The sequence below is a fragment of the Leguminivora glycinivorella genome, chromosome 11 (assembly GCF_023078275.1).
Source record: "Leguminivora glycinivorella isolate SPB_JAAS2020 chromosome 11, LegGlyc_1.1, whole genome shotgun sequence".
Classification (NCBI taxonomy): Eukaryota; Metazoa; Arthropoda; class Insecta; order Lepidoptera; family Tortricidae; genus Leguminivora; species Leguminivora glycinivorella.
This window is the reverse complement of record NC_062981.1, coordinates 7,810,309-7,824,845: the sequence shown is the minus strand read 5'-3', so window position 1 is coordinate 7,824,845 and position 14,537 is coordinate 7,810,309. Positions and strand designations below refer to the sequence as shown.

The 14,537-nt window shown below is 37.9% G+C and overlaps 2 protein-coding genes across 2 annotated transcripts in view; one reads left to right on the top strand and one right to left on the bottom strand.

Moving 5' to 3' along the window:
- The window catches only part of LOC125230803 (MOXD1 homolog 1-like), a 132,136-nt gene extending 125,339 nt beyond the window's left edge, over window positions 1–6,797 (top strand). The window contains exons 10-13 of the mRNA XM_048136026.1: window positions 816–970; window positions 2,040–2,140; window positions 5,109–5,275; window positions 5,551–6,797. Of these exons, the coding sequence (XP_047991983.1) occupies window positions 816–970; window positions 2,040–2,140; window positions 5,109–5,275; window positions 5,551–5,730 (603 nt within the window). The 3' untranslated portion in view covers window positions 5,731–6,797. The remainder of the gene's footprint in view (window positions 1–815; window positions 971–2,039; window positions 2,141–5,108; window positions 5,276–5,550) is intronic.
- Window positions 6,798–8,919: 2,122 nt separating this feature from the next.
- The window catches only part of LOC125230804 (carboxylesterase 1E), a 66,253-nt gene continuing 60,635 nt past the window's right edge, over window positions 8,920–14,537 (bottom strand). The window contains exons 4-5 of the mRNA XM_048136027.1: window positions 12,620–12,711; window positions 8,920–9,625 (exon numbers count right to left, since the gene is read on the bottom strand). Coding sequence (XP_047991984.1) covers window positions 9,064–9,625; window positions 12,620–12,711 — 654 coding nt within the window. The 3' untranslated portion in view covers window positions 8,920–9,063. The remainder of the gene's footprint in view (window positions 9,626–12,619; window positions 12,712–14,537) is intronic.

The window sequence follows — 14,537 nt, the reverse complement described above, 5'->3', positions numbered from 1 at the left end:
AGCGCTTCGTGCGAATTTGCGGAATATCACCAAGTAAGGATGGAAACCGGCCGTGCGTCTAAGAGTCCGATGGTAGAATGGGGACGGTGGAATAAGCTCGTGTAGCTCTTGAGCAGTGTGCTGAAGTGCAACCTGTAAAACACCGACATTATTCTGCAAGTGACAAACCCATTGGCCCTAACACATCAAATATGTAATTTAGTACCTAATTAATTGAAAGATGTATCAACAAATGTAAAATGTATTAACACTAATGTAGTAAATATAATAACTTAACTTAAGCACTGTTTGCTAAGTAAATCATTTGAAGTTACAATTTTATTATGATTATTATGAATAATGTACCAAATTAAGTAACAATGATCTGCATGTATATGACTATACTATGTATTATAAATTGACGTATAAATATTTTACTTTTATGAATAAATGATCTGAATCTGAATCTGAGTTATAGCATACCTACATTCCGTCTGTTCCTTCGAGCAAACTGCCAGATTTGACTAATAAATCTCCCAACAACACCAGCGTGCGTAGCCGAATGCACAAACGCTCACGAAACGAAACGCTCGTAGATATCTATCTCTATCGCTCTTGCGTATTGGCGCAACAGAGCCAGACTACCTTTCGCGGCGTTTCGTTTTCGTTTCGCGTCGTAGAAATCCCATTCGGCTACGGGGCCTGGACTCCTCAACCATTTCTCCTGCAGACCGATTCACAGCCTTCTTCTTTGGATTCTGTTCTTTTAGACAGTAGGTACCTATTTTAAGTGTTTTAATAAATTATGTTTTAATATGCGTTTTTATTGTTCACAGGAAATGTGCCTATCATTCGTGCTATACTACCCTCGCACGGAACTAGCAGGATGTTACTCTATGACACCAGTCAAAGAGTTTTTCGAAACTTTCGGCGTGAGGGAATTCTACACACTTAGCATGACCGACGTTGAAAACATCTTCCTATCGTCAGGGTACGTTGGACTTTACCAGTATTTGTATAATTATTAACCTCATACCTAAGATACCAAGTAATACCATAAAGCTACTAACACACTTTAAAAACATATTAGTTCATCGTTGTTAACGGAAAAATGCAATGGGTGTTTATACCAGTATTTGTATAATTATTAACCTCATACCTAAGATACCAAGTAATACCATAAAGCTACTAACACACTTTAAAAACATATCAGTTCGTCGTTGTTAACGGAAAAATGCAATGGGTGTTTATACCAGTATTTGTATAATTATTAACCTCATACCTAAGATACCAAGTAATACCATAAAGCTACTAACACACTTTATAGTATTTTATGCAACAGGCGTTTAAAGGAGGTCAAAAAAGACGAGTGGCGTGGGTAACAATTTGAGGCGAAGCCGAAAATTGTTATTGAGACGCCACGAGTATTTTTTGACTCAGTTAAACACCGTTGCATACAATACTTTTTCTACGACCATGCACTTAGTTTTTAATAGTTTTCTTGAATAACTTTCGTGAAATTCACACTGCTTCCTGTATTTTGACGCAAAGGTTTGCACTGTCAGCTCGGCTGCCCAGCCTTTCCGCGCACTCGCGCAGTGTCGTTATAAGGCGTTGCCATGGTTACAGAGCCAAACAATGCGTTTTCAGTTTTTTCGATACTGCGCGCATGCGCGGAAAGCCTGCGGCCGCTGGCTTTGGGGAATAGACCTTTATGTAGGGTTTTAAAGATCTATGCACGACCCTGTAAATGACGAATAACAGTTCGGGAGTAGAAAAAAAACATATCAGTTTATCGTCGTTAACGGAAAAATGCAATGGGTGTTAGTTTAGTTTAATGTCATTTGACGACCGGTCTGGCGCATTCGGTATATCGTTGTCTGAGTACCCAAAACACAAGCCTTCTTTAGCTTACCGTGGACCTCAGTCAATCTGTCTTAGAATGTCCTATAATATATATATTATTTGTTATATTTATCTATCAGCCAAAAATTAAAGGTTAATAATTATACCTTGAAGATTAGAAATATGAATTTATCTGAATTGATATTTATTTGCAGGAATCTGGAGAACTTGCCACCAAAGATGGAGTTTGACATAAGGCAGCACGCATCAGAGTCAGAAGCTATGCAGGGCGATGACCAAGGCGTAGGACTTATGAGTGAGTATAATTTATGAGTGGGTACGTTGTAAATAATTCGTTCAGTAGTAGTTATAGTTTTTAAAAAAGCATGTAATATCTTTCTTTTTTGTGTGTAATATGTTGTTTTCTATAATTTTGTTCATGTTACCTGTCGTGATTGTTTTTCATCGAATGGTTTAACCGGAAGATCAGCGCTGGAAGTCGCCAGCAATATGCTGAGGTTAAACCATTTCGTGGCACCAGCGCCGGCCCGTGCACTCGATCAGGGTAGAGCGAGTTTGAGTTTCGGCGCCCTTGGGAAGAAGTTCCACTACGTAGGAAAATAAATCACGAGCGTAGCGAGTGCGAAATTTTTTTTCATAGTAATGCCGTAATTTGAAGATTAACGCAATACAGAATTTATGGATTTCACCATACAGAGTGCGAAAGGGACAAATGGTTAAACTTTTGTAGTCGCACCCTAGTATATATAGTTACGTGTGAAATAACAAGCAATATGGAACACTATAGTGGCCAAGTCAGGAAAGCAGATTCGGAATTTGTTCTAACTAAAAGAGAAGATAATTATAAATAGTAAGCGCGAGCGAAGCGAGCGCGATTTTTATTTTAGGGTTCCGTAGTCAACTAGGAACCCTTATAGTTTCGCCATGTCTGTCTGTCCGTCCGTCCGTCCGTCCGTCCGTCCGTCCGCGGATAATCTCAGTAACCGTAAGCACTAGAAAGCTGAAATTTGGTACCAATATGTATATCAATCACGCCAACAAAGTGCAAAAATAAAAAATTGAAAAAAATGTTTTATTAGGGTACCCCCCTTACATGTAAAGTGGGGGCTGATTTTTTTTTTCATTCCAACCCCAACGTGTGATATATTGTTGGATAGGTATTTAAAAATAAATAAGGGTTTACAAAGATCGTTTTTCGATAATATTAATATTTTCGGAAATAATCGCTCCTAAAGGAAAAAAAAGTGCGTCCCCCCCCCTCTAACTTTTGAACCATATGTTTAAAAAATATGAAAAAAATCACAAAAGTAGAACTTTATAAAGACTTTCTAGGAAAATTGTTTTGAAGTTGATAGGTTCAGTAGTTTTTAAGAAAAATACGAAAAACTACGGAACCCTACACTGAGCGTGGCCCGACACGCTCTTGGCCGGTTTTATTCCTATTGACTCAATTAATTATTCCCCGCCAGCGGGGAATCCGCGAACTTTCAAGCTTTTATCGTCTGCAGAGCTGCGGTCTTTGACATATTTAGGGGTATTTTGACTTCACAGGGCGCCTATGTTCCCGACTTTTAGGCCTTATATTTCGCCATCAGTATTATTTTTATAATACTAAGAGTTAATTAAGAGATTGACTGCGGACTCGATCGTCACCGTCGGGATGCCCATTTCGGTATTTTGCCACTAAGTGATCTGAGTGCTTTGAAATTCGCTCACCATCTGCTGTGACTCACAAAATTGCGCCTCTCTGAGACGTTTTGCGCCTTTGGCATTATGAGGAACTCCGCTTTGGACTATCGGGTAGACTCATATTTTTGCATTTTGATAGCTACGTAACTTTGCCGTTCGCCGCACAACAACGTGGCTCGTCAAGGGCTAGAATCCTCCTTTTACGGCGCCCTAGCATCAGCAACCTTATAAATGGCAATGTGGTGCAACTTTCCACTTAAAATAATCTGAATTACAAATCTAGATTTTCAATAGGTGGATTCATTTCCGACTCCTCTCCCCATTTTGTGATATGTGCGCGCCCACGCAACGTATAATTTTTTGTATGGATTTTTCAGTTTCTATTTTGGCGCCCCCTTACCATGTGGCGCCTAGAGCGGCCGCTCCACTCGCTCTACCCTTAATCCGGCCCTGCGTGGCACCTTCTCGTTTTTATGTGTTCCTATTTGTAATATTTTTCTCTTTTGTGTGTTTACGAATAAAATTTATTCTATTCTATTCTATTCTATTTAGTAATAGTTTAAAATACCTTTTTACTTTGAGATTCTGCCTTGCAAAGAAAAATGCAGGAAAGCCTCCTGCACAAAAAAATATATGCAAAGGGTGGGTAACTATTGCCAATTGTTTAAATTTAAATAATATAATTTGTACATTACCACAGAATATATAATAGTACAAGTACAGAAGGCCCACTGTTTTGATGTTCACGACATGCCGCCTTTATAAATGCCTACAACATTCTTACAAAGAAACGAGCCGCACGTGCGCGGCGTCCGGCGATAGGGTTGGTTGCCTATGGATTAAAACGAATTAATACTCAGATAAAATGTTATACTATAATATTCAGGTCTTGGGTACTTTCTAGGTAATATATATAATCCATCCAATTAAATTCCAACATGACAAGACTTATTGAACCTTTCCGGGGGACTTAATCAATAGTAGATCTGTGTAAAAATGTCCATGGTATATATATTATTCATGATATTCATTTAACTAAACATTTTTAGCCATTACACATGCGGACACTAACCTTAAAAAAACTCGCGACGTAAAGTAGCAATAGAAAGTGCGAACGTGCGTTCCGTGAGAATGCGCGCCACCCCTGATTAGGCCGCGAACTCGTGGCCGCCAGCATGTACTTGTAGCGTGGCGATAGAATCGCGGAGTGAGCCGCCCCTGACATTACTTCCATTAGCCTATGCTAAGGATACCTTTTTGTTACCTATATCGCAAGGTTGTATTGATTGTCCTTGAAAAACGTTAAACATGTATCATTTCACTCACAAACACCTGCATATTTGTGAGTGTGTTTAGTAAAACGTCTCACTTTGTCGGTTACCATTAAGGCGAGATTTACTTGTATCTTTATATGAATAAACTAACAAAGCGGCATTATAGCAATCAACAAAGTGGGACGTTTTCCCGTGCACACTCACATTTATAGTTACTTAGCCGAGTCACTACAAAACCAACCAAATGCGTATCAACCTTTTCTCTCAACCCAAACTGAAACTTACAAATTCCTTTTGCAGAGGAGCTGATAATCCGTGAGCCAGCCGAGTTCCAAAACAAGACGTTCCTAGCACATTTGAATCAGATGCCGTGGACAGAATCGGTGCTAACCGAGCAAATTGAGAAGACGCTGTATAAGGGCATGCATATGACCTTCTGCAAGAAGAGGGATGATAACTGGGGAGCAGTAAGTATTGATTAGATTTTCTATTTAGTAGGTGTAAGGGTAACTTCTGATAGAAGTCATTCCTGGGAGCCTAGACATAGTGACAATCGATAATATAGAAAAGCAATTAAAGTCACGAAACGTTTCGTTCTTGAAACGATAGCGATTTTGACCCAAGTTAGTTCGACTGAATGTGGATCATGCTAACCAAAAATAATTCTCCAAATCAAATCTTAACTAAAGTAAATAATTTCTTAATCTCTTCTGTTGTCTCTAATACCTATTTCTTTTTGCAGCCAATACAAATCCAAAACTACCCCGAATACGTGGAGTTGGTCAGCAACGAGGCCGCAGAAAAGTCCTGCAACTACAAAAGCGTGCTGCCACAGAACTCAGTCACAAAATCCGCTACTGGCATACGCAGTTCCTTCATAGCGGCCGTCGTGGCTGTTTGCACGCTCATAGTCGCGCGGTAATAAAAAAAAACTATTTGTGCTTTTCTCGAGCAAAAAGTACCAGATCATTGCTGGCTGGTGTTAGTGTAATGCAGACCGACCGCGCAGAGCGATCAGCAGGACTAATGTCTATTAACCCCTCGTATGCGGCCTGTCAATTTTGGTCATTGAAATAGTGACCTTGACATTTAAAGCAATATATTAAAATTCCCACGCACGGATCCGTGTCTAAGGATACGAGGGGCTAAGTTAAGGAAGCATTTTAGAGTAAGTGCGTTTTCACAATATCCTATCCGAAATCGGATGTCGGACCGATATCCCACGCCGACATCTTTGATTTTTTCCTTTGAAATCCTTCCTATTTCCGATATTGGATCGGTTAATGTTAAAACGTACTAAAGCGGACGACAACATCGACTTCATATAAATTGGTCGTGCGTTTGGTCAGCGTGACACTAAAACGCCGTCCGTATTTCGTTGTAAGCGAAAAAGTGGCACTTTTTACTTGAGAATGTTACATTTTTAGTACACCGAGGCCAATGATTTGTTGTTTTTCGTTTTGAATTGTTTATATCTAATGCGAGATATCTGCAAAACATTAAGACTAAAGTTATTCTACAATCTAAGAGACTTTTACAAGGCAGACGTGAGAAATACTTTGATAAGTTTTTGACTAAGTTTATTACTGATCCATTAAAGTACATCTTAAATCTGTTAGATTTTTATCTAGAAGTCGAGTGAGGTCAGTCTGTAAAGTTTCATTACCAATCTATAAGATTTGGATGATTTTGTTTTTCTCATACTTATCGATGTTAGTATTTAATTTTATTTACGAACAACCTGTTTTTTTAATAGTGTCTGTTTGTGTGAAACATTTTAGTTCGACAAACGTGTGTTAAATTATTAAGAATAAGTCCAATGTGGGATTTTTTTCGTTTTGATTGAATGTATATGTGTGATTTTTGTACTTATGAGTTTTTGCTCATGGTCGCGTCAGCATGCGATTCTATCGTAGACTAAATAGGTTCTCCTATAAACGCTATCGGCTAAACGTACGCCGCTTCACAATGAGTACTCATCATCCTCCTTGCGTTCATGGGAGCCTGAGGTCCGCTTTGACAACTAATCCCAAGATTTGGCGTAGGCACTAGTTTTACGTAAGTAGTCACAATGAGTACTATAGGTAAGTATTGGGCCTCTAGCCATAAAATACAATCGTCGACGCTCGTCGACGCTAAGGCAGGTTGCTCGGCCGAGCAAAATGCGCGCATTGCCTCGGCCAAGGCACGCCTACATAGCACGCTTGCCGCGTGATCACATCTATTGCCTCGCGGCGTACCTTGCTCTGTGTGGACCGGGCTATACATAAAGAGCGAAGTACTTCACAATGTACGAAAAATACATATCACTCCTTTCTTTTTGGTGACATGTCTAGTAGAGAGACATATGCTACGATCCTATCGTATCCATAAAGCATCAACGATTGCACTCTTTGCTAGATTGCCTTTTTCAAACTTTGGCGTTTGTATTTCGTACTAACATTGACGACCAGACATCGCGTACAGTCGCCGTCAAATATATCAGCTATCACAAATATCGGAGCGCCTCGCGTGTTCCGATATTTTTAAGATTTTTGGCAGTTCGGATATAGGTATCTGAGTCCGGCTGTACAGCATAAAATAGGAGACCGTAACTTTACGTACATTTACGTAGTTTTTTATAAGGCGAGTAACGATACCAAAAGCTTGGTATTATATTATCTATAGGTACACTTAGTGTTGCTTGGATGTTGATAGAACTTATGTATAATTTTGGAGACTTATTATGACTGATTTTTAAATAAATTCCATGCTGCCTTATTGATAATAAAATTATGCATTTATGAAATAAGTTTGCGATTCTGTGGGTAGCAAGCAACGTTGCGAACGTAGGGTAGTCGTATAAAATTATGTAATTTGCGTATATTCATAATCTGAATTTCAGGAGATAACAATATTTTTGTACTACAAAAATTACGCTTTATAGATATTTTTGCAAGTAATTGTATGAAATATTTGATCTAAGCAAACAATCACATTATTATAAGACATAAAATGTAGGTACATCGTTATTACTAATTTTATTAGTTTTTCTCCTTGACAGTTTAACGACAGATATAAATAGAAGTTCCTAATATTAATGCAAAGTTTTGTTAGAATAGATGGACACATTAGTAAGTACCAGTTGTGCATAATATAAAAAAAAACAATAGGAAAAGGATTTATATAGGAGGTGTAAGCACTAATTGCTCGCCCTTAGAGTTGGTCAAAAGGCGCCTAGCCTTATCAGAGATAACATACACTAGAGAAATTTCGTCGAGTACCACGGCGGGCGGGTGGTCTAGTGGTAAAGACGTTAGCCGCGTAAGCTAAATACCCGGGTTCGATTCCCGGCTCGGCCACCAGTGGGCCTTGTCGTTTTTTCTTTCGTGTATGATATCTATTTCAATTTATAACAGCGAATTAATTTAATTAAACTATTATAAATAATTACAGGCACTACTTACGGTGCAATTGACTATACCTAACTTTTATTTTTGAAATAAAACCACATTGTTTTTTTTACTGTAAATCACTTAGGGCTGTGTATGTAAAAATTGTAAAATATCTATTTTAGATCTTATTCTACAATTAAGTTCATATAATCAGACATACATTGTAAAATAAATTGAATGCCAATTGAACAACAATGCAATTATAAAATGCAATTTTATAAGAATTTTCCTATGGATACGTACCCAAGAAACGAATAAGTAATGTTTTTGGAGTCATAATGTGTAGTTGTATACGTTGCATTTTGCTATTATGTGTAATTACTAATTATATCTTAAGGTTAAGTAGTATATAAGGTTTATTTATTTAAAAAGTCAATATATGTGTTTTATTACTTTTAATTGAAGTTTCATTTATTAGTGACATAATTTATTTGTTCCCATTCATATTAAGTAGAATAGGGATGACGACTACATAAAAAAAAATGGCATTCTGTTTAGTCCGTCAGTTAGATCGTCCAAAAATACTGAAAACATATTTTTCGCTTTTTCTAATTAATAAAAAATACAAAGATATAAAGCATAAAAGTTCCAGAGTGGGGGCTTGTGACATCACTTCTAAATAAATTATACCTAGGCGTGACGTCACGCGAAACTTAAACGCACTGTACCGTCGTCATTTTTCGTTTACGAGAAAAAAGAAAAAATACGTGTCTAAAATTCTTTGATAATCTAACTGAAGGACTAATTAGTTTTTTTTTAGTCGTCTCGCCTATTCTCTGATTGGAACAAAAAAATCTTTAAAGCGGTTTTACAATTGCGTATTATATCTGATGATGTTGGTGTATCTGTTTTCCCTTCGCAGCATGATCATTCTGATGATCTTCATCATCAGAATCGGTATCAGGGTCCCCAAAGCGTGGTCCAAGGTTTAGAGGATGTTGTGATCCAGTATTTAAAGTTGCTCCGTTAGCGGTTCCAGTACTGGAATGCGTTCCAAGGTTAGAATTAAGAGGTTGAGTGTTAAAATTCGTTCCAGGATTAGAATTCAGTGTTCCAGTATTAGAATTCAGAGTTCCATCATTAGAATTCGTTCCAAAACGAGAATTTAGAGCTCCAGCATTAGAATTTTGTGTTCCAGCATTAGAATTCTGTGTTCCAGCATTAGAATTTGGTGTTCCAGTATTAAAATTCGGTGTTTCCGCGAACTGGCTAGGCCGCTGCGCGAAGGTCTGAGGGTTTTTCCTCTGTTCTTCTAGAGCTTTCCAATTAAGGTACCAGAAAGGTTGTTTGTCTATCGGCCACTTGCTGATTCTGTCGACTAAATCGCGGTCGCCGTTGGCTTCTACGGGCAATCTTTCTGTGGTACTGTCGCCTGCACCGAATCTGTAAATAGAAATGCGAAAATGAGTTATATTTTACTTAAGGAATGCAATTTAAAAAAAATCATTTGACTTTCAAAAAGAAATGGCTTTTCATGTGGATATTAATTGAAACCTTTTGTGACTGTCTTTCCTCTTTGAAATTAGTCGTTTTTGCGCAAATATTTAAAATAAGGAAGTCTCGGAATAGTCTAAAAAGTAGTAGGGAAAAATGTCCATATGTGCGGGAAAAATCATAGATAAAAAGCGTGAGTGATAAAGATTCTATAATATCTAAATATCATCGTGCAATGAGGCAATTTTTGTGCGCATATTTAAGATAATTTTTCTGCTATTTCAAGGATAAAAGTCCAAATTTCACCCTCCTTTCTAAAAATATGTCATTATCCACGAGTAAGGTAAAAAGGCTGCCGGCGTATCATGCTGCCAATTTTATCACTTATCCACGTGGATAAAGCATCCGTCACGCTTTAGCAAGTATGTCAGTGTGAGAGTGACAGATGTCTTATCCACGTGGATAAGTGATAAAATTGGCAGCATGATACGCCGGCTGGTAAATTAAATTTCCTAGTCTTTATTCGGATAACCTCTCAAGAATCTTCCTAACATGTTACGGACCTATACGTGACGTTATCTGGGTAAAGGGACCTTATTGTCGATGGCGCTTACGTCTCACGGCGTCGTATTTGTACCCGAACAACGCTCAAAACGCCGTAAGCGCCACCGACAATAAGGTTCCTTTACCCAGATAATGGCACATAGATAGTGTTCATAAAGTAGAATCATTCGCATTGAACATTCTGTAGCGTATCTAAGCTCAAAAAGTGTTTCTGACGGTTACTGTGAGATCTATGTCTCTAGCTTTAAGTGATGACCTCTTAAACGAGTGTTGTTATGAGTGGCTTGAACTCTTGAAATTCCTTGAGGCTATACATAATGTCTAGTTAGTATTATGTACATGCATAAACTCGCGCTTATAAGCCAATAAAGGGTAGAGTACATGAAACTACTCAAGATTCAGAGTCTCTCAGCAATCAAAGAAAACTCAGCAATCGCTCAAACCACAATTGAACCCATACCTCAGAGTCGACTTCTACGACACCCGCGGGAGGAAATAGGACGGTTAAAATCTTAACCCGTCACCACACACCACAAGTTCATATGAAATTAAAAAAAAGTTCGACTCGCACTTGTCCTGCTTTTATTTCAACATGATATCTTCTTATGACGTAAGTTTGTGTCACATGGCTCGTTGGGTGGACGACATTCGAAAAACTGCGGGCACTTCTGGATAAGATTAGCCCTGGACCGGGATCAGGGACACGAAGGGAGGGCAGTGGGCGATTAATGGCTGAAATGATGATGATGATGAAGTGTCATATGAGTTCAACGATCTTTTCAAAGTGCATTCTCCTCAAAGGCTGGGGTTTATTATATATTCACAAAAAAACCTTTCTAGTCAAACACGTATCTACATAATTGAATAGGGGTCGGATTACCGACTATGAATGACATTTCGTCACTACTTTTAAAAATCTCGTATCTCACGCTGCTCCTCAAAGTTAAAACGCAGTAAGTCTATATGCATTCCATACAAACTTACTACAATTTTCTTTTCATTGACAGACGAAGATACAAGTTTTTTTAAAAGTAGTGACGATTTGTAAGTAGATACCTAATTTAATTCGAACTTTATGACGCAAAGAGGAGAATCCAGCGAACAGATTAATGTATTTTCCTTCTTTTTTTTGTAAACAATTTTTCCATTCAGCCGATATTTAGCTACAGTCGCCATCATATTTATCGGAGCGGACAAAAAGCTCACAAATATCTAAACACACCATTATTGTAAATCGTGTTCATATGTTTTAACACATCGGGCGCTCCGATATATCTAATGGTAACTGTGCATAATGGATAGGGGTCATTATAGATTATGAGAGACGCACATATGAATCAACACTAGGGACTAAACTAATGGTAAGTATTAGGTACCTACTTTTGTGAAAATCCGATGCGGGCAACAAATAAATTCTGCAATTTCCTGATGTTTTGTGCGGTTGACATTTTTATAATGTGGAACCATCCTTACCCGTACTTATTTGCTTGAAATCTCAAAGGGAGTTCATTCTTATGAACTTAGTCTGTCATGCAGTAAGAAATCGCGGTTAAAAAAAACTAGTTCAAAAGTAGGTTCCTACCTAACCTACCCTAACAAATATGTGGAACGAGCTCTGTGCCAAGGTTTTCCCGAAGGGTTTACACAATACGGGTTTTAGAAAAAGAAACGTACAGTTTTGTTAAAGAATGAAGAATTTGAGAAATAAGCAACATTACCGAATCCTTAGTGTTGAGTAGTCCGGATTAGCTGATAGGCCTTTTGAAAATGAGCTAGCATTAAAGCGTCTATGATAACTTATGAAGTAAACAAATATTACCGCGATTTCTTAGTGGATCAAATGTAGGTAGGTAGTGTTAGTAGTACCTAATCCTGTTAAGTAATTCAGGGTATTAGCCGATTTATTTAATATTAGCCAATACTGTCGTGACTGTCGTCTATTATTTGAGAAATATTACCGATTTCCTAGTTGATCAACATTAGTAATAGCCCTGACTCCTGTTGAATAGGTAGTTCAGCATACTCGATAGGTCTCTTGTCATTGATAAGATAAGGTAAATGAGCTTCGCCTAGCAGAACACAAGAAAATATTAACCAAGTATTACCGATTTTAGTGGATCAACTGTAGTACCTAGTAGTTCTGTTCAGTAGTCCAGTGTAGCCGATCGGCCCGCGAATGAGCCCCGCTGACAAAGGAGAATAGTGGCTACAGATGAAAAGTAAGCAAACATTACCGATTTCCTAAAGGGTCAACTGTGGGTACTACCACAGTTGACGAGTAGTTCAGGGTATAGCCGATCGGCCTCATACCCGAAAATGAGCCTCGCTCAAGGCACAACAGATAATAGTGGCCACAGATGAAAATTAAACAAACGTTACCGATTTCCTAGAGGGTCAACTGTAGTGGTAGTTCTGTTGAGTAGTTCAGGGTAGCCGATCGGCCTCTTGCCGGCAAATGAGCCCCGCTGACACTGCACCGTGGCCAACATCACAGCTACGATAACTACGTGAAAGGTCAACATTATCTGCAAACAAATGTAAATACAATGATAAGTTTGATTATAAGCACTGCTAATTATAGACATGTGTATACGAATACTACCTATGTATATTAGTACCTAAAATAAGTACCTATTTGTAAGGAAATTTCAAGGTTCTATATTTTTTGAGACATTTTGGCAATAGGCTAGTTTCCTATACTTAAAATAAAATATTTTATTCAGTGCACGAAATAAAGCATCACATAATTAGAAGAAAAATATGGACAGTAGTTATTTTTAAACATAATTTCTATTTAATAAGTCGAAGAGAAAGATATAAAGTAAATGAGTTGATCGTGACGTCACTCCTCAGTATTTCATAGTAATTCCATATTAGCAAATCGTTTTGACAGTTCATAAAAAGAAGCTGATTTGACTAGTAGGAAACTAGCCTATTTATGTCTTCAACTCCTTCTATATGCGCTGCCTGCGTAGGATCTTGGGCATATCATGGCAAGACAGGGTGACAAACCAGAGGGTTCTGGAAATCGCACAGCTACCCAGTCTGACCGCGCTTCTCAAACAGAGGCGACTGCGTTGGCTGGGGCATGTGCACAGGATGGAACCCTCCCGTTTACCACGCCGTGTTCTTCTAGGCGAAGTAGCGAATGCCAAAAGAGATGTTGGGAGACCATTGCTTCGCTTCAAAGACTGCGCTAAGAGGGACATGGCAGCCTTTAAAATCGACTACCAAAACTGGGAGAAGCTTGCGGAGAAGCGGACGGAGTGGCGAAAGTGCGTTGGAGATGGTCGCAAGTTCGTCGATGAGACCTGGTTTGCGGCACTTGCTGACAAAAGGGAAAGAAGACACCATAGCGAAACGTCGCAATCGGTTGGAAGCTTTCCTTGTCAGATGTGTAGCAAAATGTGTCGCTCTCGCATAGGTCTCTTTAGTCATCAAAAGCGATGTCTTTCGGACATTGCACCATAAATCGTCTGAAATAGACGCTAAGGCCATATAAAATGTGTTCATGTAAAATATCAAAAAATATATATCGTTATATATCTTTTTAATTATTTTAGTTATTTATTCTGTTAGTTTTAAGACTTAGTTTAATTTAGATTTGTTTTTAATTTATTTACTACATTATATTATTTCAGTAATTTTAATTTTGTAATGAATAAACACTTAATATTAATGATAGAAAAATTAAAAATATTCTTGCTATTTCCGATTTATAAGTTTTACAATATTGTTTGTATATGTATCAGTATATCGTTTGCACCTTGCCAATAATAATAACTACGTAAAATGCCTATATTCATACTTACGATAAAGTATGATAGTATTAACTTGGTGTGCCTAATATTACAACATACCACGGTGTGGGATCAGACCTCATTTTTGAGCATGGTCTGTTTATAGTAAAAACCGGTAGCCTAGACCAAAACAATGCTACGACTAAAACTCCCGAATGTCAAATATGACTAGTTTACGAGAAATTATTTTTTGAAATTTAGGACAAATGTACCCGAAAATTGACTAAAACTCAAAATCAAAATCGAAAATGACTAATTTGGTTCTAATACCGATATGAATGATGTTAGGACTGTGCTGATTATACCATACGATAGTATATTGCTAGTTCTATAAATTCTCTTAACCCTTAAAGCTTTCCTGTCACTTTTTTAGTACAGTCACTTAATGTGACCTAGAGTTTAAACACTAAGTGCTAGCTAGAAAAGGCTATACGTTCATGAAAGTGGAAGAAAAACACTACGTCTTTGAGCTTATATCATGACTAGGCAACATTCGG